The sequence below is a fragment of the Squalius cephalus genome (assembly GCF_949319135.1).
Source record: "Squalius cephalus genome assembly, chromosome: 17".
Classification (NCBI taxonomy): Eukaryota; Metazoa; Chordata; class Actinopteri; order Cypriniformes; family Leuciscidae; genus Squalius; species Squalius cephalus.
The window spans coordinates 21,104,264-21,131,064 of record NC_137138.1 but is presented as its reverse complement, the minus strand read 5'-3'; the positions used below and the strand labels follow the sequence as shown (position 1 = coordinate 21,131,064).

The 26,801-nt window shown below is 37.9% G+C and overlaps 1 protein-coding gene across 2 annotated transcripts; it reads left to right on the top strand.

Moving 5' to 3' along the window:
• Window positions 1–292: 292 nt before the first annotated feature.
• On the top strand, window positions 293–14,881 carry cnot6a (CCR4-NOT transcription complex, subunit 6a). Of its 2 annotated transcripts, none has more exons than XM_079898575.1 (12): window positions 293–381; window positions 1,810–1,931; window positions 2,740–2,926; window positions 3,499–3,584; window positions 4,298–4,399; window positions 4,675–4,743; window positions 6,624–6,781; window positions 8,203–8,357; window positions 8,557–8,711; window positions 11,388–11,621; window positions 11,705–11,907; window positions 14,174–14,881. In XM_079898575.1, exons 2-12 carry the CDS (start codon window positions 1,820–1,822, stop codon window positions 14,384–14,386), a joined length of 1,674 nt encoding a protein of 557 aa, XP_079754701.1. In that variant the 5' UTR covers window positions 293–381; window positions 1,810–1,819; the 3' UTR covers window positions 14,387–14,881. The 2 variants fall into 2 exon arrangements, with proteins under 2 accessions (XP_079754701.1, XP_079754702.1); XM_079898576.1 differs by having other exon boundaries at window positions 315–367.
• The last annotated feature ends 11,920 nt before the right edge of the window (window positions 14,882–26,801 follow it).

The window sequence follows — 26,801 nt, the reverse complement described above, 5'->3', positions numbered from 1 at the left end:
CCCCTATTTACTTACTGTGTTTCTTACATTTTATGTAATCAATTGTCATTACTATTATCATCACGTAATGATATATAGCGCGTTTATCGCAAACTGCATCTTTGTTGTACTCTACTTGTCAACATCCGCAAAAATTGACCTATTTTTGTGACTCCCATTTTTGGCCTGCCTCGCTGGCGTAAACAGTTTGGAGGCGTCGAGTGGACAAGCGGACCAATCAGATCGCTCGTTTCAGGGACAGCCAATGAGCAGGGCGCTTCTTATCGCGCCCTGAAACTCTCACGGCCGCCATGATGCTTGTTTGCCATCAGTGAGAAAGAGCAACGGATCAGAAACAAAGGAAACGCGCACTCGTCTTTGTGAACTGGTATGAGCTTACAGGTAAAACGAATACGCGTTTGAGGCGTTCCAGTTGTATCTAGTGGTATATAAGCACGGGAATATGTTTCTTTCCTACTGCTTTGCGCGTAGTGTTGGTCTAGGTTTGTGAATGTATAATCGCCTGTTAGCCAGTTAGCGTATAAGCTAATTCGCTCAATCTGAACAGAGAGGAAATGAAGGATCGGTAAGATCTCATCTGTTTTTTCTCCACTTTGCGTGCGTGGGCACTTTGAAAACTATGACGGATTGAGTGAAATGATCAACGAAGCGAATTAAAATGTTGAGGTCTGTGTTGTTGGTTATGTAAGCAGCCTGCTGTGTCCGTAGGGAAGCTACACAAGCTAACACAATGCATTTATTAACATCATAAAACCTCTTATTAGTTTACTTCTGTGTGTTCCAGGCGATTGCTATCGCTCAAATGCACTTGCAAAGTTAAGTCGATGTTTGTCAAGAGAGGTCCCCTACTGTAAACGGGTAGCGCTAACATTGTAGGGGGTCCGATCAAACTAATTCACTTCAGCAGTTAGACAGCAAATCTGTCTCAAGCACGATTTAAAGTCAATTAATTTCCTAAATGCTTGCCCTTAATCGACTCATTAAGACGCCTTGTTCCCCTCATGAGTCAGGCTCGCTCAGCTAGCAGTCCTAGCTCTGTAACGTGGCTCTGGGAAATAAACACGAGGTGGTGGTGTTTTTGTTTGGGTTGAGTTGCACAGCGATGATGAAAGACCGAAATTGACGCTCCTCTGGCCTGTTGGTTAAGTGATTAGTTAGCGATTAACGCTACAGTTATGTAATGGAAATGTACTGGCGCCGTGTTTATATGGAGTGCAGTTGCAAGGACTTCAGTTGCACCTTTGTTTCATGGGATTTGTAATATGAGCCGACTTTTTTTTTTCTTTTTTCTGTGCCATGTGTGACTAAAATTGTACTCAGACGTGGTATAAATCGAATTCACTTCGATATAGTAGCCCTTTGCCCACAGTGCCAGCTGCTCGCGCAAGAACGCGGATTTAGCGGCGATAGATGTTAGTTTCATATAAAACTTTGCTCAAAGTTTTTATTTGACTGCTAATTTGCCATAGACTATTAAAATCGTACTCGTGTTCGTTTTAATCGACGCCGTTTGAAAGCTGCATTATGTAAATTTGAGAAGCGTAGTAGTGACGTCGAGTATCGTGCGAGGATCTCTAATGGAAAAATCCCCTCGGCTATTGATTTTGGAATTGCTTTTGTTTGTGTTCTCACTCTCAGAGGGTTTTCAGTGTCATTTTCACTAGGCATTTCACCTGTTCTTAGCACAGTTGCACCCATTCGGTTTCCTGTCAGGATACAAGCAGCTTCATGTTTATGTAAAGTGCACGTGCAATACATTTTCTGTAATGGTGTTCAGTAGTGAAAGTGATTGTTGTGTTTGTGTTTCAGTATTACAGGGATGCCCAAGGAAAAATATGATCCGCCTGATCCAAGGCGGATGTACACGATAATGTCCACTGAGGAGGCGGCAAATGGGAAGAAGTCATATTGGGCAGAGTTGGAGATTGTTGGTAATGTTGGGGTTCTCAGTGGGGGCCAACATGTCAAAGACAAATGATATCAAAATAGACTCAAGTTTACTTAAAGTTGGTATGAATTTTCTAAATGCTACTTCTGGTTCATTGCGACTTTGATATGTGCGTGAATCATCGGTCCTCATTTTTCCAAAGGAAAAATGTTGTACTACGAGTAATGTGCTCCGTGGTGAGACAAGCTGGAAAAAGTCACCATGAAATTAAAATGGACTATTCGTATTATTTATAGACTATTGCAGTATTTATTATAAATGATTTATCTGTGCCTATCTTTTTTTAATCTTTTTTTGAGTGCTCATGATCTTTGATCAAAATTACTTGCTTCAAAGCAGAATTGATTCTGATTGGCTGTTAATGTTTTTATTGTTCATCAGCTGGGGGTAAAAATCATTCTGAAAGTTATTGCAATGATATCGTTTCTCTCTGCCGTTAAAGTTGTTGTGTGGACTCTTGTGCTACCTTTTATATTAGAATGCTTTTTAGAACTATATATCCTTTGGCCTTTAGGCTGTTGGTGTAGCCAATGTTGCACTTTTAAAATCTTGCCAATAAATAATGCAGTAATATAATGACATTTAATGTTAGTTAAAATTTATATATATATTTTTTTATTGTAGGTCTGTAATCAATAATGAAAATAATCAACACTTTTGATTATCATTTAATATGTGCATGAAAACGTATGCAAGCAGTCCCGTCACTTTACAGTAGTGGATATAAATTATGTCCACTTTTCACGTCCCAAAGCGCACAATTTAATGTTTACGTCCTGTTGTCTTTGCAGGGAAAGTGAGAAGTTTGAGTACATCATTATGGTCCCTTACCCACCTCACTGCTCTTCATATCAGTGATAACTCACTTTCGCGAATCCCGCCCGACATTGCCAAACTACACAACTTGGTGTACCTGGACCTCTCGTCCAATAAGATCAGGAGCCTGCCTGCTGAGCTAGGCAACATGGTATCTCTCAGGTGGGTGGCTAATTGGCTATGTATTTGCACACTGTAAAGATTGTGGTGTGATGTTAGGTAGATGGATAAGGCAATTGTGGTAGTGTGCAGAGACTTTTTAACCCCAATACTTGCTGTTGTGCGAGTTGTTGAGCCTATGGGCATTGTTAATTAGGTCCTTTATTCTTCAAAGGTGATGCTAGTTTGCATCCAGGGCCTGAACTCTGAACACCACTGTTCTCATATGTGGGTGACACAGTGGTTTACTCTGAATCAATTTCATTTGTCACAGGTTGAAATATGTTACCACTTCTCTGCTAGTGTGATTACTGCTGTGGATGGTTATAAATCATGTTCTGAGAGGAGCCTACTGTATTAGGTACCTTTAAAGTGGTTGGGATTGTATCCAACAGCTGAAATGCACTGGGCTGCAATAGGTTTTGTGCAGTATGGGGGTTCATACGCCAAAATGGCCTGTTGACTTTGGATTTAATGTAGCATTTTGTATCCCTGTATGCTTCAGATGCTTATTGCTGTATGATTATTTTTATGGCGTGCAAATTTTTATCTCTTTTGTTTTGTTTGTTTCACAGGGAACTGCTTTTAAATAACAACCAGTTACGAGTTCTGCCTTTTGAGCTTGGAAAACTCTTTCAGTTACAAACGTTGGGTTTGAAAGGTACTACTTCCTTTTATAACCCATAAAACTTCAGTTGTGCAGGCCCAGATGGTCATTTTGCTTTGTATGTGCTGGTTTTAGGGAAATCTACAGAATAGATGTAGACATGGTAAAAGTGTTTTTGTTTTTATTGAGCTTATTGGTAGCTGAAATGCATAATCAAATTAGACAAGACATAATAAACATTCAGTGGCCAAAGAATATGAATCCATGTGGGCCTAGTTAATTGTTGATGTTTTGTTGCTCTACAGTAACTATTCTTTAAGTGCATATAACACTTATTTTAGACTGTTATCTGGGTCATTCTACAATTGCAGTCACAAGCTGTTACTTTTAGATAGGAACTGTAAAGTATGCTTTATAAAACACACCATTCCATAAAGTGATGTAGGCCTAATATATATAATAATTTCAATTCTTAAAATATGCAACAAATAATTATAAAAAGTGTATATATAAAATAAATAAAATTCATATATATATATATATATATATAATAAATGTGCCTGTCAATGTAAACGCTCTTTTTAAATTGTTAGTTTCCCTATTATGCAATTTATTTTCTTTTTTTCGTCTTGGATTCACAATTAGCCTATGTGATTAGTGGAATTTGAGAGAAATCCAGTTGGAAATGCAATTCTAGTATGACCCACGTACTGGTTCTGTAATTATCCATGTTCCTGTCATGCTTCATGTTTGGTTGTGTTCTGTAGGAAACCCTCTTGCACAAGAAATCTTGAACCTCTACCAAGAGCCTGATGGGACACGCCGGCTCCTCAACTACCTGCTGGACAATCTTGCAGGCACCAAACGTGGTGAGTCAACTCTTGTACCGCTGCCCTGCTTGTACAGTGATCGCTGAAAAGCTTCAATTCTTGTACATGCTGTTTTAGTGCAGATTAATTTCATGCAATGAAATGAGTCATGGCATTGTTCTCTCATTGAACACTTTCTTTTGATTTGCTCTGAATTTCTGTGGGGATTATAACTGTGTTCTTGCATGGCGTTGCAGCGGTCGGACCATATCCATTTGAGTAATTGCTTGGTTTTTGAGAGGTTCACTCACTGACCCTTTTTTTTTGGGCCATAGTATCCATAGACCAGCCACCATCTCGCTCATGGATACAACTGCAGGATACAGACAGAACACGGCCAGCAGGTGAGACTTTCACTTCAGTTCAGATGTGCTACACAGATCGTAACTGTATCGTTTGTTCTTTCACTTCAACTTTACCCCGGTGCAGCAATTTATACCATTCTTTAAAGGAGTCATAACCTAGTCTTAATTTGGATACCTACTGCTGTATTATAGTCTTTCATGCCCTTCTAAAAAATAAAAGTGGAAAAAATAATAAAAACAGAGCTCCTAAAACCTTTATTTCTGAAGGCATTATTGTCTCGCGAGATCTGATGCGATGTTTTGGCTGTCGTGGACGTAGAGTCCATTCCCCGTGTTTACCTTGAAGCTAACGTTACATACAATAGCCGCATTAGTAGTTAGCTGCTGTTTGTTACACACAGTAGAGCAATAAAAACAGTCTTACCGTTTCAATTTCAGGCAAGTCCCGGATGGTTGGAATGGCACCTTTTTTCAAACGGAGCTTCGTGGCCAACTTCGCCTGATATTGGCCCAAATTTGTGAATGATTCCGGCGTAAAATGTTTAGCGCAGACACCGAACAATAAGCCAGTTGAAAGTGTTGCTGGGACAGCGTCATTAAAAATGAATTTTATCCACTGGTCCCTGATAGTTTGGTCCGTTTTTGGTATAGAAAACACATTCGCATGTTGTTTCTGGCAGTCAACCACAGAGCAACTCACGTGTGCACTCGGTTTCTCCATCTTTCGCGACTGAACTGAATATGAGGGGGAGAGGGGAAGGGCGGGCTTCCTGCAGCGGTGTCCATATATGGTATATCCTGCCCCGTCTTGACGTCAAGACGGGGCTGAAATCAAAATCTCGTTTTTTAGTGCGCGTGCACGTGGGCTATTTTACAAACCCTGAGGTAAACAAACGCTTCACTTTTAAATATCGGCTTCCCGGCCATTGTATAATCATTATGCAATCATAACATACATTGATTCTCGTGGAAAAGTGAAATTTGCAGGTTATGACTCCTTTAAAACAAAAAACAAAACAAGAAACTTCATGAGATCTATGGTTGCACTATTAATCAAATCATTCTGAATTTGTGATAAGATGTTTTGCAATTAAGCTGCAAAATGCTGAGATTTGATTAGACTGTCTGCAGCCACTGTTTCTGTAATATAGCCTACTGTAATATTCTTGGAATTTTAGCCATCTGTGTTTGATTTGCTTCAAATTTATAGTCCTAAGAAATTAGTCCCAAAAGCATCTAGCATAAGCATAAAAGGCATAATTGAATCAATAAAATTAAGAATTAAATTTATTAATAAAACCTTATGATTTCCTTTTTATTTTTCTGAAACTTTTAGTTTTTTGATCAACACAAATTTTATCAAATGAGTTCATGAAACGTAACTGTTTAAAGTCTTACAGTTGCTGTTGTCAAATAAAGTGCTTCACAGCAGAGGTTTGCTATAATTATTACATTGAAGTACAGGTTTTAGTATACAATTTCAAGTTTAACCAAACTTTTAATTTTATGGTTTGTTGTAAATGTTTTTTTCCCCTCCCCCAAATGAAATGTTGAATGTGTTCTTCTATAGTGATTGGGCATACGCAGAACATGCAGACTTGATATTTAAATGGCAGTCTCTTTGTGGTCTACCAATCAAGGACACTAGCCCATATTGTGATTTGAATTTAATTGTATAGACCTGCTTTGTTGATGATAAATTTTTACGGGACTGATTGGGCGAGTTGTTCTAATTTGCTGGCCCGGGTCCATCAGGCAGTCCTTATTGTTGAGCCCTGAATATAATGCTATGGTGTAGTAATATTCTGTATCAATATTTTATTTAATGAGAAGAACAATAATGGTAGCAACAATGTCTTGTTGAATGACTATTTTGACATCCTCACTGAAATTTTGCTTCCTCTCCCTTCGTACTTTAGCGCTTTTCTCTGTAATGTGCTACAACGTGCTGTGCGATAAGTACGCCACACGTCAGCTCTATGGCTACTGTCCCTCCTGGGCCCTCAACTGGGAGTACAGGAAGAAGTCCATCATGCAAGAGATCCTCAACTGTAGTGCGGACATCATCAGCCTACAGGTTTGTCACCCACTCGCATGAATAACTCGAGTTGGAGAACTGTGCTTTAAAGGCTTTTTTTTAGTTTGGCTAATCTTGTTGCAATCTTTCCTTAAAAGCAGTTTATTCCATTGACACAACATTGTTTATCCCAGTTATACCAGTTTATCCCAATCCCAGTTCAATCCAGTCACAAGTTATCTGGCAGAAGTTTGACCATTATGGATGCAGTTATATAGGGTTGTGTGAAAAACATTGCCTCTGTCCAAAATCACATACTTTCTTAAAGAATAATATAAACATTTTATTTTAAATAAGTACTTTGCAACAGCTAAAAAAAGTATGTTTTGTATAATATGAATGTGTAGCCTGGTTAAAACCAGACCATTCTCAGTAGTAACTGAGTTATGGTCTGGCAAAGCTCCTTTAATAACTTCCAAAGGGGCGTCACCAACGGATGTCGCTCAAATGCCTCTGGGCGCAGTTGGATAGACCTAAAACTCCTAATACCAATCAGAGCGATCGGCATCGTGTAAAGCCATATGCGGTGTCCTAAAGTTACACTATACGCCATAAAAGTATGTACTCTTTTTGTGAAGAAAATGTATTTACTTTTGAATGTGTAGCAAAAAAGTAGGCAAGCTTTGGGACATACTACTTTGTCATCTTTATCGGACGGATCTGTCGCGTGCATCCTGTCACTTAAACTGCCCTGTCAATCATCTTGTCACAGTTAAAATCCTCTATTAAATCTAATTGAATTTCCTACCGTTTCGGAGAGAATAGTAGCACGTTCATCTGCCAGTGGGTCTTTCATGGAGACTGTCCTCATGTGTTTGCAATTTGAATATAATAATGCATTTTAAAAGTTGGTGCGCTTCACCAACGGACGTCGCTCAAATGCCTCTGGGCGCAATTGGATAGGCTAGACCTAAAACCAATCAGAGTGATCGTCATTTGTAAAGCCCGCCTCAACGTTTCTGATTGGTGTTGCGATTTCGAGGCTATGGAAATGGGCTTGAATGAGGTCTTTGCCAGACTACTTGCAGAGCAAATCTAAATTTGCCGGAAGTTGTCTGGGTTTTCCCAGGCTGATGAATGTGTGCAGTATGAATGAAATCTGGACATGTAACGTGTCATGTTGTCATTATCATGTGACCAGCTTTAGTTGCGTTGCTTCACTGCCATTCATTAATCCTCTATTGAGGCCTCACTTCTTTACTTTATTTAAGAAGTTTACTTAAGTTTACTTCTTTACTCACGGAATAGTAAAGTGTCCATCATATGCAGATTCTCGCTGGAAGTTAGTAGGTTGTCTGGGTGCCTTTTGCTTGCCTTTCTGAGTACTGTGCATTACTATGGTCACATACTGTTTTCGCTGGTAGGGAAATTTGCGATTTTTGGATGCAGCCATTCACATTTGTTACATTTGTGCCCATTAGGAAGTGGAAACAGAGCAGTACTACAACTACTTCTTGGTGGAGCTAAAGGAACAGGGTTACGAAGGATTCTTCAGCCCTAAGTCCCGAGCCAGGACTATGTCTGAATCTGACCGCAAACATGTGGACGGCTGCGCCGTTTTCTACAAAACGGATAAGTGAGTCTGGCATAAATAAGCAGACTGCAGGGCTTTAGTTTATTTTTTTTCTCAATCCTGGTCCTGGTGTTCTATTGGTACCCCAGGATTGAGAACCACTGTATTATTGTGTAGAATGACTGCAAGATGACTTTTAGAACAACAGTTGTTCTAGCATATTGTGTTCTCATCCTGACGTTGCTGTTTCTGTGTTGAGCAGGTTCAGTCTGGTACAGAAACACACAGTGGAGTTCAACCAGCTGGCTATGGCAAACTCCGAGGGCTCAGAGGCCATGTTGAACAGGGTGATGACCAAGGACAACATCGGGGTGGCTGTACTACTAGAGCTGCGGAAAGAGATCATTGAGCAGTCTGGTCTGTTTTCTTTTTCACTGTTCTTTTCTCTACATTACAGTTGTACTCTAAATTTGTATGATTTACTGACACAAAAATATAAAATCACAGAATATATAAAAATATTTTTTAACTTTTTTTTACAGTGCATGATTATTGACACTGTGTTAAAAGAAAAAGCATTGCAGTGTGGTCTTTTGGATTCATGTACTTGATAATCAGAACCACAATCATACATGTGGTTTGAAACATGTCAGATCTACTAATAATTTAAGCACAGCATCAAAATGAATTTTGATAACTAATAATTATTCCAAGCAATGCAGTTTTCAGCAACATTTAGCAGAACGGTTGCCATAGAGGAATAATGGTGTAATGAGGTCACGTGTGGGTTTATAGAGTATTTTACAACAGCCAATCATAAAAAAGATAGTTTCAGTTCTTGATTATAATTAATTTAGAGCTGCATGATTAATCAATAAAAGATCACGATTCAAACACCCACGCAATCTTATTCCTGAATGACAACGATTCAGCTATGTATATTAAACCTTTGACAATCACAGCGAAACAATCAAATCTGTGTTCTAGGGGTGCTCTGATTGATCAGCTACCGATTGCTATCAGCCGATAATCAATCTCTCAATTTGCCGATCTTAGAAACCATTCTCATTCTGACGACGCAAAAAGACGCGCACCCGCCGTGAGAGGTGTGGTATGACATGCTTGCAGCATCGCCGTCTGTCCGGCGTGGGTGAATTTTTTTTTATTTTTTTTTTTTAAACATTGCTGAAGTTGATGTACACTTGTCACTTGCTGGGCAGTGTTGCATCGTCACCAAAGTGTATAATCTGCACATCTTTTTAAGTCTTGCCAGTTTAAACATTCAAGCATTTTTAAACCACTCGTGCGCTCTCCGAGAGACTGTGCGCTCATGCACAATTAAAGAGCGCGCACATAAAGCTGCCTCACAAACAGCTCTCAGGTCTCTTCATGGCTAATTGCACTTTAATGTTTAAATGCACACGTGCAAAATTACCGTCTTGGCGAGCATTCACATAAACGTAGTCGATCATGTCTGAAGTGAACGCAACGTTTTAGAAAAAAATGCATGTGTAACAGTATATTGGAACCGTGCATCAGATTTTAAAGTGGCAGCAGCCTATAGATGCCTGTTGCTGTCTGTCATTTAATGTTAATCAAACAACAAAAGAGAGAAATCACTCGCTGCTCTTGACTGAATAACTTTTGTAACTTTAAATGTTAGGATTAATTGGCATTTAATTTATTCAGGGAAGGCCATCTAGTGTTATTTTACATTTGATTCCTTATTCAATTATTAATTAAACTTAAAGCACTGTTTTTCATTTGTATCTTTATTGCATTTATTTGTGCTACTGCTTGTAATTTGTTTATTTGTTCTCATTTTATTACTGACTGCTTACTTTGTCTTTTTAGTAAATGTAATTCAAAGTTTGACATCAGGCTTGTGCTGTGTAAGCTATTGTGCAACAAAATTGCCCTATCGTAAAAACAAACATTTGAACAACATTTAGGTGAGAGAATTGTTATAAAAAATAAAAAAAATCTTTAAAAAAATGTCCCCCACCACCAACATACTCCTTAAAAAAAAGAAAAAAAGAAGAAAAAAAAAATCACTTAAGGGGGGGAATTCCCCCCATTTTCCAAAATGAAATTCAAGTCCTGAATTAATGTCTTTTAAGATCCTGATCATCCCTATAAATAATGCTACATGATAAAAAGAAAAAGAAGGCTTCAAATAGACCCATGATCTGTATTGGTGATCGGTATCGGCCGATACTGCTTCCTGTGATCGACCTGAAAAATCCTGATCGGAGCAGCCTTACTGTGTTGACGCTGCCACTGACCAAGAAAGAGCAGTTGTCATATACATAGGTATGAAACAGCTTCACAAACGTCTTTACAATCACACCGTATCGTTATTTCTGTTACTGAGATAAGTTTAGTTCCAATATAAACACTGATGTCTATGGTAGCGATTAAGTCACCTTTTGTAAGTAAAATAAAAAAACTTTAAAATAAGTGTTTAAAATAAAACTTTTATCATTACATCGTTACACCTGTAGGTGGCGACAAGTTACTGTTAAATTTTGTATTTGTCAGTAAATTATTCATTCAAAAGATTCGTTCATCCAGTTATGAAACAAGAGGAGAATTTGATTATTTTGAATCATTCAAACAGATTTTTATTTATTTATTAAAACTACACATTTTTAAATAGACTGCAGCAATTGACACTGTCAGAACCTCTAGTAAATTACTTTTTGTTATCTGTTCAGAATCATGGGAGAATCGTGATCTCTATTTGAAACAAAAATTGTGGTTCTCAATTTATCCAGAATCGTGCAGCTCTAATTAATTGTACATTCTAATTAATTGTACATGGTCTTGGTCTTGTTTTAAATATAAAACAAGACCAAGACAACGTATCTTTCATTTAGATTACTTGATATACTAAAATTAAAAATTCATAAGTATTTAGACAGATTTATAAAAACAAAGAAAAGAAACTAAACAAACTAAAATTTCAAATGATAACCGGAAATGAAATTAGAAACTAATTCAAAATATTAAGAAATATAATAGTATCTCATTGACGCAAAGACTCTAAGGTCGGACACGTATCTAAAGCAGTGTCTCTCTTTTGCTCCATAGCTGGAAAGTCTCTGCATGGCATGGAGAAACAGCTCCTCCTGGTGGCCAATGCTCATATGCACTGGGACCCCGAGTACTCGGATGTGAAGCTTGTCCAGACTATGATGTTCCTGTCTGAAGTGAAGAACATTGTGGATAAGGCCACTCGCAGTCTGAAGCTCTCCTCAGTTTCTGGGGAAACCAATGCCATCCCTCTCGTCCTGTGCGCTGACCTCAACTCTCTACCTGACTCGGGTATGTATGCCCGTACCAGAGTGTTTCGAGATTTGATTTTCCTTCTTGCTCAGTTCCTGATGGAGATTTTCATGCACACACAGGTGTGGTGGAGTACCTGAGCACAGGTGGTGTGGACAGCACCCACAAGGACTTCAAAGAGCTGCGATACATTGACAGCTTGACCAACTTCAACTGCAACGGCAAGAACGGCACCTCCAGCACCAGGATCACGCACGGCTTCAAGCTGAAGAGTGCCTACGAGAACGGCCTGATGCCTTACACCAACTACACCTTTGACTTTAAGGTTTGTTTTAGCTGTTTTTCATTTTTTTTAAACTTTAAAAGGCTAAACTAGGGCTTTCACTGTATCTTTTTTTTTTTTCCTGAATTTTTGGCCAAAAGAGTTCATAATATTGTGATAAAAATAATTCCTGTATGTGTAATAAATAAATAGCTAAATAACAATAATAATAAATAATAATAAATTACATTAACATAATGAAAATCTTTCACACAGTGTTTCCTCTAGCATTTATTTTAGGGGGGGTGGTAGATCCCCGAAACTAGTGTCGCGGAGTGGGCGTTACGGATACGTAGTGTAAAAAATTTTTGTAATCAAATCATGTCTAATTAATTGAAATCATGGAACTTTTATTATAAACAATTATTAAACTTATTAATAACTTATACTTATTTAAAAAAAAATCTATGAAATGTTTTTTTCACACATTGTTTTTTTTTTTCTGCTAATCAAATGAAGACAAAACATTTATTCAATTTCTTTTAAATGAAATTAAATAACTTGTTTTTGCTGCACAATGAGCTTTACTGTTACAATTAAAACATGGAAGAAAAATGTATTCATTAAAGGTTTGTTCTTAATTTATTTGTATTGGTGATAGTATTACATTGAGACGTATCTAAATTCTACTGTACAACTAATATATTTGTCTAGTTAAACCAAACTTATTTTGACGGGTTGCCGTGAAGACCTTCTGTGTTTGACATTGAGTTTTTCTCAAATGAAGCGGTTAAATGCTCACAAAGTGACTTTCAGAGCGGATCTAGGGTCTGGAGAGGAAGTTCATGCATTCGTGTCCTCATAGGCAAAAAAAAACACCGAGCGTCACATGCTTGTGTGTGGTAAATGAAATGTGAGTGTGAGTGGATTCATTCACAGTGAAGATCTTAGTGCGATCATCAGATCACAACGGTTGTGACGTAATTATATAAATATATAGTCTGATGTAGGGCTGTCACTTTACGTTCGAAAATCGATCGGACCAACCAACACAAGTTTCGAAAACGAAAATAGGGAATCGATTTTACCGGTCTTTTCTCGGAACACGTCCAGCTCGTCACAATGCGAACGCGCGTCACACAGCAACTCTGACAAACACACATTATACTTCTGCATAATGTTTCTATTTTTACTACAAAACTGTGAATTCTGCCGGTATTCAGACAGTCTCATGCATACAGATACAGATTCAGGCTACGGTCAACAATCGCCTACGTAGGCAACATTTGTTTGACTTTTCTAACCGTAAATACAGCCATGTTGAAGACTGCAGTAATGTTTTTCATTGATGTTATGGCAGTCCACTCTGCTTATTGCTTTTCGAGAATGTTGCACTCCTGTTTGTCATTGTGCACGAAACTTCACGGCAATAAATCAACAGGAATATTGCTGACTTGTGCGCGTCTCAAGCGCCCTCTTTACGTTCGTCCTAATGCCTGTTAGTTGTCAGTGGATTTGCCCATATTTGGCGTTTAAAATGGAAACGTCTTTAGACATGGAAAATCGATTTTACAATCGATTCAATGAACGCGTCTCAAATCGAACAGGATTTTTTCACAAAAGTGACAGCCCTAGTCTGACGTGCTTATGTTTCAGAGTACCGCACCAGCACTGCTTTCATTTTTAATTCACAGTAAATGCTACTCAATTTAACGTCTATAATTTGCATTTGGGAACGCAACATTTGTCATGAGAATAGTTTATAAAACCAACCAAGAGAAGCGAAAATGTCTTTCTGTGGTTTCCTACCAAAAATAAGATCAATTGTTTAATGTTTGAAAACAAAGAAATTACCTTAAATGTTAGCATTGTAATTTTACTGTTCTGTGTAAAAGTAAAAATAATCAATTTCTATTTATACTTTTATTATAATATATCGCTGCTGTTCCATAAGCGCCACCTACTGTCTGAGAATGAATTTGCCCTTTCATTCAGTCCGTCTTTTTTTTCCAGCTATGCATTATTTCACAAATCTAAAGTCAGACCATTCTGTTTTTCCTTCAAATCCTATAATTACATTTCATTTAAACAACTGCTCATGCTACGTGTGTAGCATCTTTGATCATATTAAAATGCAGTGGTGCCTCTAATTTCAAATGGCTACAGATACTTAAGACCAGTTCGGCCTGTAATAAAGCAAACAAACTTGTCATAGAGCGAATACATTTGCTTAAAGAAAAATAGCTTAAGGATTAATCCATATTTAATTTTCATCTTAAAGTTTAAAACCATCAATGGCACAATTGTAATGTTGTTTTTCTTTTTTCAGGGCATCATTGACTACATCTTCTATTCTCAACCTTTGCTCAACGTGCTGGGTGTACTGGGTCCCCTGGACCCCCACTGGCTCCACGAGAACAGTATCACTGGCTGCCCCCATCCTCACATCCCCTCTGATCACTTCTCCCTGTTTGCACAACTGGAGCTGCTCCTGCCCTACCCGCCTGCTGTCAACGGCATTCATCTGCCTGGTCGCAGGTAGTTCTCCGAGCCAGCAGGGGGAGCTCCGGCCCTTTTGCTCTCTCGGTGGCGAGGGAGCGAGGCACGGGCTGTTGTGTATAAATCTGAATCTCTTATGAGGAGATGGGGTATGGCAAACTTTTATTCCCATGGATTTTAACTGAAGCAGACACTTTTGTCAGTCTTATCTATACCACCTCTCACACACTTTTTCTTTGTTTAATTTTCTCCCTCCGTTTCTGGGCACAAGTTACCATTCTGTACTTTATTTTTTATTTTTTTTTCAAAACCCTAAGGGCCCCAAGTGATCATGTAAGTTTTACCTTAAGACAGGAAAAAAAAGTTTGTTTTATATAAATAACTAAATGGCAATATCTTTGAAACATGCAGGGAGTCCAGCTCAAGCGAAATATCATGAAATGCATAATTTGGATCATGCTATTATGAGGCCAGTTTAGAGCGAGCAGCTGAATTTGAAGACAGAAAAAAACGAATTTCACCAGCTTAGGCCAGAGAGTACGATCTCCAGGAGCAACCCTTTAAAAAAGGGCTTTTAATGTGTAAAGAGAGCGGGCCGAACTCTCACGTTTGCACTCAATGGTGCTGAGGCCTCTCCACGGATGATCTGCCTCGCGCTCTAGCTGTACACCAGTGACAGGTTTGCGCGGCCCACCATCACCTACTGGGCCTTTGCCCGTCTCATAATTTAGTCCGTCGGATGCCAGAGCAATTGATGTACCTTTTTTTGTTTGTTTTTTTTACTCATGCTTTTAAGAAAGCAACATTTCAAGAGCCAAAATGGCCTAGTTATGAAGTTGTCAAGCTTCATGTGCCATAGAGCCCTCCTTGAGCTGAGGTGCCCGCAGATCTGGTGCGTACAGCCGAGCAAGAGTTTCAATTAAGGGAAATCATCTGGAAAGGGCCAGCTGTGTTTTAGCAAACGCCAGTGACCGTAGCCTTTGCACCTGAGGGAGTTTAGCAGGAGATCATGTTAAGATGGCGAGAATATGCTAGAATGGGCAAAGAAAAGCACATCTCACTCATAGACGGATAAATTAAACCCTCAATGCCACCAGTAGACGCTTCGCCCAGCCAAGACTCCAGTTCACTCCTAATTATTATTATTATTATTATTATTATTATTTTTAATTTTACTTTCTCTCTACATGATTGTATACAAGCAACAAATGTCCTGATCTACTGCATCTATTTTTTTTTCTTTCCTTTTTTTTTTTTTTTTTTTTTTTTTTTGTACGTACACTTTTAGATTTGGATGAAAATGATTGTATTGTAAATGAAAGCGAAATTTCTATCATTTTTAGATGTTCATCCTAATGAACATTCAAAAGACCAGCGTGTGTAAAATAATTTTTTTCAGGTATCTGCTGTGTAAAGTTGCACTTGTCCAGGTTCCCATTTTTATCCAGTGTACCAGGTTTTTTTTTATTTTTTATTATTATTATTTTGGATGTATTCCACTGAGGCAGATATCTGGTGATGTGGTCCTGTTACCCACTTTGATATTCAAGAACACGTGACATTGTGCCTCACTGATTCGTTTCTCTAAGCGCACTGCCAGTGCTATCAGTGAACACCTGAACAGCCTCAATCTACTTATACAATATCCTCATTTATGTTTTTCTTTTTCTTTTCTTTTTGGGTGTCTACAATGTCGAGTAAAGTGTGTTTCTGCTGTGCCGATCCGGGATCGTGATCATTCTCATGTAGTTCCACCATTCCTCCAAAATTATTATTTTTTTTCTCCTTCCATTTGCATCCTCTATTTACTGCCACTTCCTCCCTCTCGACTCAGGCAATTCACTTTAACCGTATATTTTTGCTTGTGTATTTCTCTATTCGTTCGGATCTCGTTCTGTATTTCACTTCCTGCTAGACTACGGTTATCTCCTCGTGTCGTGCCATCTAATGCATTCTGCCACAAGGCCAAGTGTAAAGCTCGATTTACTACTGTAAAGCCTGTTCTCTGACCTGATGAAAACGTATGTGGTGATTTTTGTAGGTTTTCTGCTCTAAACGCAAGGCCAGAGTACCATTCCTGTAGCGTGGTCTGACTTTTAACTTTGTCTACGGTGGCGTTGCGATAGCGCTGCGTCGTTTTCTTGCTGCGTGCTCTCAAAGCCAATTTGTTTTTCGTTTCTCCCTCCCTCTCGAATTTGTCATGTTTTAAAAAATCGAATGGACTGACAAGCACTTATTGTAGATCACTGGTGCAGCTACTCATTGCTTTTTAAAAAAAAAAAGAAAAAAGAAAACATACTTTTGCCGTGAGGCAGAGGTCAATTTTAATGGCTTTTATCAAGCAAGAGTAAATAGATGAACTGGGGAGGACCATCTTATAGTTCCCCTTTTGGTGTCCCTTTTTATTCCTCACATTATCTGTCCGTTTTTGTTTTCTTCTGGTTGTTTTTAATTGGAAGCAACTTGTCTGGTTATATTGGATTGCTGATGGTGTTGTAGTAAAAAGATTTTTGTAAAGTGTGAATAAATAATGTATCACGTTTCCTTTCTTTGACATGAATTGTGTTGATGTGTGTATTATATCTAATAGTTTTTGTCATTTTCATTTTGCTTTTGTTTTGTAATACTCAAAACCAAATTTTTTGTAAAAATGTTGGCACACTGAATTATAGATTTATATTGTTGCTAACCTTCACTTCAAGAAACTTTTGAGAAAAAGATACGTCAATGAAATCGTAAAGTCACAGAGAAATAAAGAGCTGTCATTTTGTCACCAAACAATTCCAACTTTGACCCTGAGCTTTATGTGGCATTTCACCTGGTTTGAGAGCCAGTTAGTTTAAAGCGTGCAAATGTGTTTGGATTGCGGCAAGAATAGCAGTCTCTCTATCTCTTTCTTTCTATCTCTCTCTTTCTCCTTTTTTTTTTTTTTTAGGTGTTTTCTTGCTACCGCTCTCCAGGAGAAAGTAAGGCTGAGTAGGATGAGATGAGACTTTCTTTTTTTTACAAGTGTTCTTGTTCTCCCTCCTTGTGTCCTGTGCACATCTCAGTGTCACTGATCTCTGAAAAACAGTCACTAATAATAAATTGTGCATGTTTAGATATTGTTGCCATCACCATATTGTTCAGAGACGTTTTTGTTTCCTTTGGGTCAAAGACAATGGTTTCAGGTGGTGTCTTGTGCACAACAAGCAAAAACGACATAATGCTAATCACGTCAACATGCTCAACTTGGCAATAATTGCTTGCATCCATCCCCCCCCTTTCTGATCCACTTGAGCAGATGTTTCTGGCTTCACCATAGAAATCCTTTTAATTTCCTTTTCCTGTTTCATAGTCGACTTTTCTCTGTCAGTAGGGGTAGTAGTTCAATGGTCAGGATTGTGGTTGAATCAGCTGAGAGTCAATAAGTATTTAGGTAATGTCACTATATAATGCACTGGACCAACTCTTGTTTACCATTTATGGAATACCAGCATAACACTTGCACAATGTTTCAAATAAGAATGTTGCATATATATATATATATAAATAAATACATATATATATGGTAAAAGATTATAGATATTTAATAATAGAAAATCAAATAATGGCAGCTGTTTTTAATTCAATATTAAGTGTTGGGGATAAAAACCTAATGGTAAACAAGCGTTTTGGATTTCACTGTTTCTCCAGTTCTCTTGGTTCTCTGAGTAGTGATGTGTTTATAACAGGGTCAGCTTGTTTCCTTTACACCTATGTATTTTTTTCCTACTCATGGTTAAATAAATTCTATATCTGTTTCAGTCTTGGTGTTTTGTGTTTATTCATAGATTCGATGTAAATGTTAGAGCACGTTGTGTAGGTTACAACGCATGCAACAGACATTTCCTTTGAGTCAATTCCTTTAGCATTAAAGGGGTAGTTCACTCAAAAATGAAAATTCTCATTAATTACTCAACCTTAACTCGTTCCAAACCCATAAGCCCTTTGTTCATCTTAGGAATACAAATGAAGATATTTTTGATGAAATCTGAGAGCTTTCTGATCCCCCTGTTGACGGCAACGTTATTACCACTTTCGAGGCCCAGAAAGTTAGTAAAGACAACGTTAAAATAGGCCATGTGACTACAGTGGTTCAACCTTGATTTTATGTAGTGACGAGAATACTTATTGTGCGCAAAAAAAAGAGATTTGATTCATTTTATTATGCAACAAATTTATTCAACAATTTCTTCTCAGCCATGTCAGTCTCTGACGCCATTCACGTTGTAAACACAGTGCAGCGCTTATGGGTTCTGTGTCTGAACGCCGACTTAGGCTGAATCCGAAATCGCTCCCTATAAACCTTCATTCACTATTCCCTACGTTAGTCCACTTAAAGGAGTGAACGAAAACGAGTGAGCGTATTCGGACAACCGTTGAGCGTACGTCGGCTATACGCTTGTTACTGCGGTGCAATGTGGGATAGAATAAGTGCACACCATAACATCCACTATGATTTCGGACACCACTACAAATGGCTGTCCCTTCAAATAATGCCATTTTTGAGGGTGGGGGCAGTTTCGGATTCAGCCTTAGTATTGGCCGGCTTCTGCGTCAGCATCACACGCACGTGTCGTGGTGCTCGCGTAAACAGCGTCAGAGACTGACACGCAAGAGAAGAAATTGTTGCAGGAGATTTTAAGATAGTAAAATGACACACTTCGGCTTTCATTTTATAACCATAACTTGTAGTTTTGTCTGCCCTGATGTGCTTCACCCAGCAGATGGAGTGCATGTTTCATGGATGATCATGATTCTTTTTTCTTTACTTCTCAGTGGTTATGAACTTGTCTCTTTTTTCCATCTGTAAGCTTGGCAAGAATTCTAAATGAAATGTTTGTATATATATATATATATATATATATATATATATATATATATATATATATATATATATATATATATAAACACGTGTTTTATAAAACAAAAGCCACATGACACTATAAGATTACAAATCCTGTAGAAAGAATCTGTACAAAGTTTTGTATGATTACAGTGTGTTTTACCAGACACAGATGAATATGTATTATATTGTCTACAAAACCCTCAAATTGACAGTCTGTATGAATGTGTAAACAGACATTTCCCTGCAGTTCCATTGTGATTTAATGCAATTACCATGGAGACAAACCCTCCTGCAAAACGATCATCACAGGGAGCATAAACAGTCAGTCTTGGGTAGCAATGCGGCAAACATCTGCAGCGCCGAGATGAATAAGTCATGTCAGTCATAATTTGTTAAAACTTTGTCAATAAGACAGCCAAGTGCTACAAATTATGTATCGCTGAGAACCTGAGATACATAATCATGAACACATGCACAATGTGGAAAATATCAAAGTATCAAAACAATATCTGCTCTTAACCTGTCTCTGAAGCTGTAAGAAAAAGAAACGCCAGACAATTACCCGGGTGAAAATGTTACACATTAGATAGACATAAAAAATGAATAGGTAGACAGTGAGACAAAGAAATAGACAAACAGAGATAGGCATGCAGATGGATGGATGGATGGATGGATGGATGGATGGCTGGATGGATGGATGGATGTTGGAGCTCATGTTGGTGCTTCTCTGCACATAAAATCCACAATAGGCTGTTAGAACATCACTATGTAATTTTGCTGCCTTAAAGCTGAAGTTGTTTACAGGTTGGATTTATCCTTGGATAGACTTCATTAGTTTTGAAGTTTCATTTCAAGGTTTGGGCCGTAGGGAATCTGTCTAAATTCTCTCTGTAGGTTGGTTATAACGAACCAAAGCAATGATCCCTGCTAAACTTTTTCCGAAACAATCTCTTGGGACGGCCATTTTTTTTGAGGCATGATCGCTTTAGAATTCGCTTGGCTTATGCTGTAATGCTTAATGCTGATGCTAAAACCACATTTAAAATCATTTGGTCCTCTGCCAGCAGAGTAATTTTTACAAAATACATGCCCATTGCTGGAACTGTTTATCCCAAGGAGGTCTATAATAGCCTAATTAATTTCTTTAGGTTATATGACTCAACTGACACTTTGAGTTCCATCTGCTTCTTTGGCCCTTATGCTGTTAGTAAAAAAAGGGACTCCTACCAACATTAGGCCTATCAGTCTGTTAGGCTCAGTGGATATAGGCTATACACTACAGCACCATCATGCTCTGGTCAGCATTACTACAATTTCAACAGTTGATCCACAAATACTCCATTGAACACAGATGATGATAATCCAAGTCTCACTCTCACTTAATTAAACGTGCGATTTTTCATTAAGTTCCACAATTGTATGCGACTCCCTGAAAGATACCGCTGAAATAAGAACTGCCCTTGTCTCTGTAAACGGTATAAATCCACTGATCAGTGTATCGGTATTTTGTTTACGCAGGCTGCGGTTAGTTTGTTTGTTTAACCAATCAGAAGTGGCTTTCATAATATAGAGAGCCTAAGTCCCGCCCCTCCGCTTCCGGCTCATGGGACCTTATTTCGGAAAAAATATGTATGGAAGTCAATGGCGAGAGATAACTTATCTTTTTTATTCCGTCTGAACTGTGCCCTGAACTACACATATGATGTTTGTCAATTTAAAAGGTAATTATGAAGGTCAAGAAAGTCGCAGTTTGTCATAAAACAGAAGAGTAACGTTTAGTTTTATGTGAAAATCGCTCAATGAACTACATCTCTCGTCTCGCACTATGTACGTCACAAGATCCGTTGCTCGTATGTGTGTATTCTGGCTCAAAACACTCAGGCATGACGGCGTAACGTTACGATTATAATGTAAGACTATAGAAAACATGACAGACGTTAGCTTCAGTAAAGTTAGCTTCATTCATTGAGAGAAAAGGTATGACGTCGCATGTGCGCCTTCTGGGTTTGTAGTCTTTGTAATTACGTATTTTCACAGTCTTATACCTCAGCAGTTTTACATCAAGCTGCGACTTTCTTGACTTTAAAATGTATCTTTTAAATTGACAAACATCATATGTGTAAATCAGGGCACAATTCAAACGAGATCAAAATATTTGTTGTCTCTCGCCATTGACTACCATACAATATTTTTCCGAAATAAGGGCCCATGGTGGTCGACCGGAAGGGGAGGGACTTAGGCTCTCTATATGAAGTCCATATATGGGAAGCCGGAAGTACATGAATTTGTAGCGTTCATTGCGAAATGTTTACGTTTGCGATTTCCCTGCATACACAGCCAAACGTCCTTAAAGGATTATGAAGAATAAAATAAGGAGACCAAAAGGCGACAGAAAAAAAAAGTGGCGAGGCTGGCAAAGGCAACGTAGGCTATTTCATCACTGGAGGGAGTTGAGAGTTTCAAAGTGTAGGAAAACGGATGCCAAGCTCGCTTTGCTTCTTCTTGACAGGTAAAAATACCAAAGAGTAGAAAGGTCGTTTCTAGTTCTGGATGAAGTTCTACAACGGTTAACATCGCTTGCATGACATTCTTAGAGATTTTGTAATTTAACATATGTTTGTGAGTTAGCAGTAATATTCAATTTAAGGGAAAATGCATGTAGGCCTATTTCAAGAAATATTTCCAAAAACAAGTCTCAAAATTTTATGTATTTTATTGTGTTTTTTATTACTGGAAAACAAGAAGAAATACTGATAAAGAAAGTTATTTTTTACTGTAAGTAATTTGTGTAAATTCGGATTTTATATTATCTTGTGGAATTGATGCATGTTGGTTATGTTAAATAGTACATATAAATAATAGTAAAAACAAAAATTATTTCTTGCTGTTATTTAAAAACAGTGCTAAACAACAGATTCTGCAAAAAGTATATGGCAAAACTTTTCACTGAGACTCAAAAAATGTATAATTTGACCGTCTGACCAGGTTGTACTAGTCCATCCTTTGGATCATTTAATTAGGATTTTGTCATATATATATATAATTTTTTGTTATTTTTTTTTTTTACATTTTTATTGTAAGGTTCACAATTTAGTTTTCCTGAAAAGACATTTGATGCCTGGTGCTGGTTAAGTAATTAAAACGAACACTTTTATATATTATATATAATATTATAAATGTAGTTTGAAGCAAGTTTAAAGACAAAAATAGATTTTGTTCCATGGAAAATGGAAGCTCATGGTCCTCTGCTTTTCGTTCTCTTAGGCTCATAAATTGTTCAGTGGCTTTCGTAAATGAATAAATCAAGTATCTTGAGGTTCTTTACGAGTTGCTGGTAATACTTGTGTGTCTTTGTATTTTAGGATTTCATATTCTAACAGATTTCAGATGTTTCTCTTTGATGCTCAAATACATGCTGGTTATCAAATACACGTGGCATATCCATAATTCGTTTAAGTTTTTTGTTCCTTTGAGGGGAATGCAAGAGGATAAGAAGCTTAAGACACCCTAAAATGGCTTGAGCAGAAATCATGTTGTAAAAATAAAATAATGATGCTGCCATCTTTTTTTAAAGGCCCCCTGAAATCAAAATTTAAGCTTTGTAGTTTTTAGTATGAATATGTTAGCATTAAGGTTATGAATAAGCTGGTGTGTTCCAAAACGATGACAAAATTCGCATTTAGGAGATATAAGCATTTAAAACGTACAGTTTCTCACTTCTGCTAAAATGGATCACGGATTTTTATGACTTCAGCTTCTCATCACATCTTCTGTCCAATCAAATGCTCTCTAGAATCTAAAGCGTCCCGCCTCCTTTGCTATAAATACCACGGAGCAATATGAGTTGGAGATGTGTGTTCGGTTGCTAAAACGCTTGAGTTTTATTCTGTGTTCCAACTGTACGTTGGTTAAGAATGAAATAGCCAGAATGTATTCACACCTCTACTATTGAATCCAACATATCATCAGCGCTCGGATTCGCTTCCATGGTGCTGTCAAGTACGAATTGCAGTCTGTGAGGTAAACTAAAATCTATTAGCTATTTGAAAAAGGGGAGGAGCCATTCAATATGTCCTGCCTTAGTTTCCTGTTTCACTGGAATTTATGACAACGCATCATACAGAGCTGCACATTCCAAGGCTCTTCAGTGGGCCTTGAAAGTCATTTTTACCCCCTTGTAATTTGGCTCCAAATCTCAGGTGAAAATTGTCATTTTGACCCCCCTCCACAAAATAGTGGATTATTCAGTAAATATACATCCATGGCATTTAATATTTTGGATTTCTGCTTCATTCATGTATTTCTTTCAACAGAAAAAAATATAAACCAAAATGTGTAGTCAGGGACCTCTGGTTGATTTGACAGGAAGATAATATAGAGCTCAGTGAGCTGGAACCATTTCTGTATTGAATGGTGACAAAGTGAATCACACAATTTTCACGGTTTGCTTAATTTAACAAAAACACTATGTACAAATAAGTGATACAAATTAATATTTTTCATCATTTTGAATTCGGATATAGCCATGTGGGTTTATTGTTCACAATATAACTCCTTTGTTTGTTTAGGCAGGAATGTATGACATGTCGTAATAACAAACGTCTGACTTGGAGGTACGAGTTTCCAAGTGCACTTGAAGGCAGCATCATTGGGGCAGGAATATTCTCATTCTAGAGAGCATTGACAAATTGAAGAAATGCAGGATGAGTAATCAAAATTTTAGGTATTCATATACAGTAGATGGCCTTAAAGCTCACAGAGAAGGATTAAAAGCTACACAATTCCTGTTTTGATTAAATGGAGTGTTTAACTCAATATGGGGAAAGTCGCCATCTCGCATATTTTCAGTGGTAGTGCAAATATCAGTGCTCCGAGAGAAGTGCTGCCACACACACACACACACACAGATGGGTCCTGACTGCAGTCACCTCAGTGAGGTGGATTTGACATAAATCTCTGCAGACAGCTCCCAAATGCATCCTCCACACTTCCCTGAGTTGTGCTCCACTCACAATGTCACCTGCTTTTTTCCATTTTGCTATAGCAGAAAAGTTCATTTCGCAAGAGAACCCTCTGCGCTCTTTACCTAACAAACCCGATTGATTACTTGTCACCCTGCGAGTAACTTCCTTACTTTTGTCACTTCAAGTTTTCGGCGTCATCCATCTGAGGCTCACAAGGACCCGCGTTACGTCAAAGAGTTATTTAAGTGAACTCTCTCAAATTGAGTTGTTGATGAAGCCACGCTCCGAGTTGAGAGATTTAGAGGACCAAAGCTAAACTGTAGCATCTAGAGCCGGGGAGAGGCGTTTGTCTCTGCCATAGTGTCGGCGGGACATCAAGGACACTGATGTTTGTTAGCGGGGGAGCGAGGCTCAGCTGGAGGTGCAGGTACAGGTAGGATGAGAAGATGCAGGGTGACAGCAGTTCCAGGTAGCTGAATCCGTGAATCCGTGGGGGAATGCTGAGCTCAGCAGTCTGAAGTGAAGTTAACAGAACAGGCAGCTTGCAAAAGTGCAGGGAGGAGTGTGAGGTGAGAAGGCACAGCAAACATGACTGAGCAGATGGGAATTTCTTATTGTTTACCAGAAGCTGCTCAAAAGGGAACGTGCTTTGGTTCCGAAAGAGCTTTTTTTGTTGTTGTTGCTTGAGCTAAAAAATTTAAATATGGAAAAATCAGTGCATATACTCTCAGTTTATTACATTCTCTTGAAAGCAAAAGCAGAGCAGCTATGTTCGTACTACTTGCATGTTGCGACCTGTGTAATATTCTAAATCTAGCTAAATATTTGTCCAGAGTCTTTATATAAGCTTTGATGTCCATGCCACACATCCTCAAGCAACTTGCTTTTCGACCATCAGGAGAAATTAAATTGGGGTGTTTTGCTTTACTTCTCATATTTGGCTTGCAAAGTTTGGCCCTATTTTGTCCACGCGTCAGGGTGCAGTGAAGGTCACGATTGTACCATAAAAAGAGAATCTATTGGTGGTAATTAAGGTAATAAGAAATGAAATGTGTTTTGAGTGGGCGTTTTAAGTTTACAGGGAACTTGGGGTTGTCTATGTGGAAAATTAAAATCCAATTTAAGAATAAGAACTTGGTTTCATCAAACTGAAAGACAGTTTAATGAAACCAAGAAGCTGTAATAGAATGTCTGAAGATGAAACCACAAATGATCAAAATAAAGTAAAATGAAGATTTCTTTATGTGCATTTGAAAGGCCTTTCAGCAAATTGTCCTGTGATGTAATGCGTCTTTTGATTTCTTTTACTGGACGAAAACTGAGACAGTAAGTTATGTTGTGGCGCTGAGCATTGTGGAGACACTCACCAGATTTGCAGACAAGACGAGCAGTGAAAAACAAACTGTTCCTGAAACACCAGGGGATTTCAATTCTTTAAGTCACTTTTTGGAAGATTTCCCTCCCATCCATTCCATTTCTTTTCCTGTCCAACATTTCAATGGCTTTGATCATGGAATTGGAAGCAGAAGATGTGGAGCACATTGTCGAGAGAGCCAGCAATGGAGGCTGCTTCTGGTTAAACAGAGGGATTAAACCTCGCAATCTTGTTTGGTGCACACAGTCTGTTATTCAGTTCGTATTCGCATTTGAGGATGATAGTCTATCGCTCTCACCACGTTTCAAAGCCATGTAATCGGCACTTTCCGTGAATAGGGTACAAAATAGGGCTTGAAACTCTTAGGAACTAGAAAGTATTGTACAAATCAGTGACAAGAGGTGCCTAACCTTCATAAAATGCCATTCTTCCACCTCAAGAGGTCAAAGAAAGTATTATATGAGCTTTTTATTTTGTATTATATGATTTTAATTTAGTTTTTATTTATAAAGCCCTGTTACTGAAATGTGGGACGTCTAAAACACTTTAAACCAAAATGTTCTGGTTTTGTTATTTTCAAGCAGTAAACAGTAGATTAACATTAATATAATGTCACTATTGCAATATTGGTCTTTTTGGATGCACTTTATTTCGATAGTCCACTTCAGACACTCTAACTATAAGTAACTTGTCTATAAGTAACTACATGTCAACTAACTCCTATTAGAGCATTAGTAGACTCTTAGTGTTCAGGTTAGTAGAATAAGTTGACACGTAGTTGCAATAGTTATTTATAGTCAGTAGAAGGTCTGTTGAGGGAGCATCAAAATAAAGTGTTAGCAGATTTTAAGCAGACAGTCGATTAATTCACTAAAGAGTAGTTGACATGTAGTTGCAAAGTTACTTATTGGGTTACACTTTAAATTAGGGTCCAATTCTCACTATTAACTAACTATTAACTATGACTTTTGTCTCAGTAAACTCCTAATTACTGCTTATTAATAGTTAGTAAGGTAGTTGTTAAGTTTAGGTATTGGGTAGGATTAAGGGATGTAGAATATGGTCATGCATTAATATGTGCTTTTTATAATAAACAGCCAATATCATAGTAATATGCATTTTAATAAACAACTTGTTAATAGTGAGAACTGGAGCCTAAACTAAAGTGTTACCACTTATAGTTAGTAGAACGACTAGAGTGGGACATAAAATAAAAGTTATTTTTATAAATAGACATATTATCACAAAT

What these genes read in the sequence shown, in the direction of transcription:
- cnot6a (XM_079898575.1), top strand. Translation starts at nt 1,820, where the DNA reads ATGCCCAAGGAAAAATATGATCCGCCTGATCCAAGGCGGATGTACACG. An exon ending in GGCAACATGGTATCTCTCAG is followed by an intron (nt 2,927 to 3,498) that starts GTGGGTGGCTAA and finishes TTTGTTTCACAG; the next exon opens with GGAACTGCTTTTAAATAACA. An exon ending in TCTTGCAGGCACCAAACGTG is followed by an intron (nt 4,400 to 4,674) that starts GTGAGTCAACTC and finishes TTTGGGCCATAG; the next exon opens with TATCCATAGACCAGCCACCA.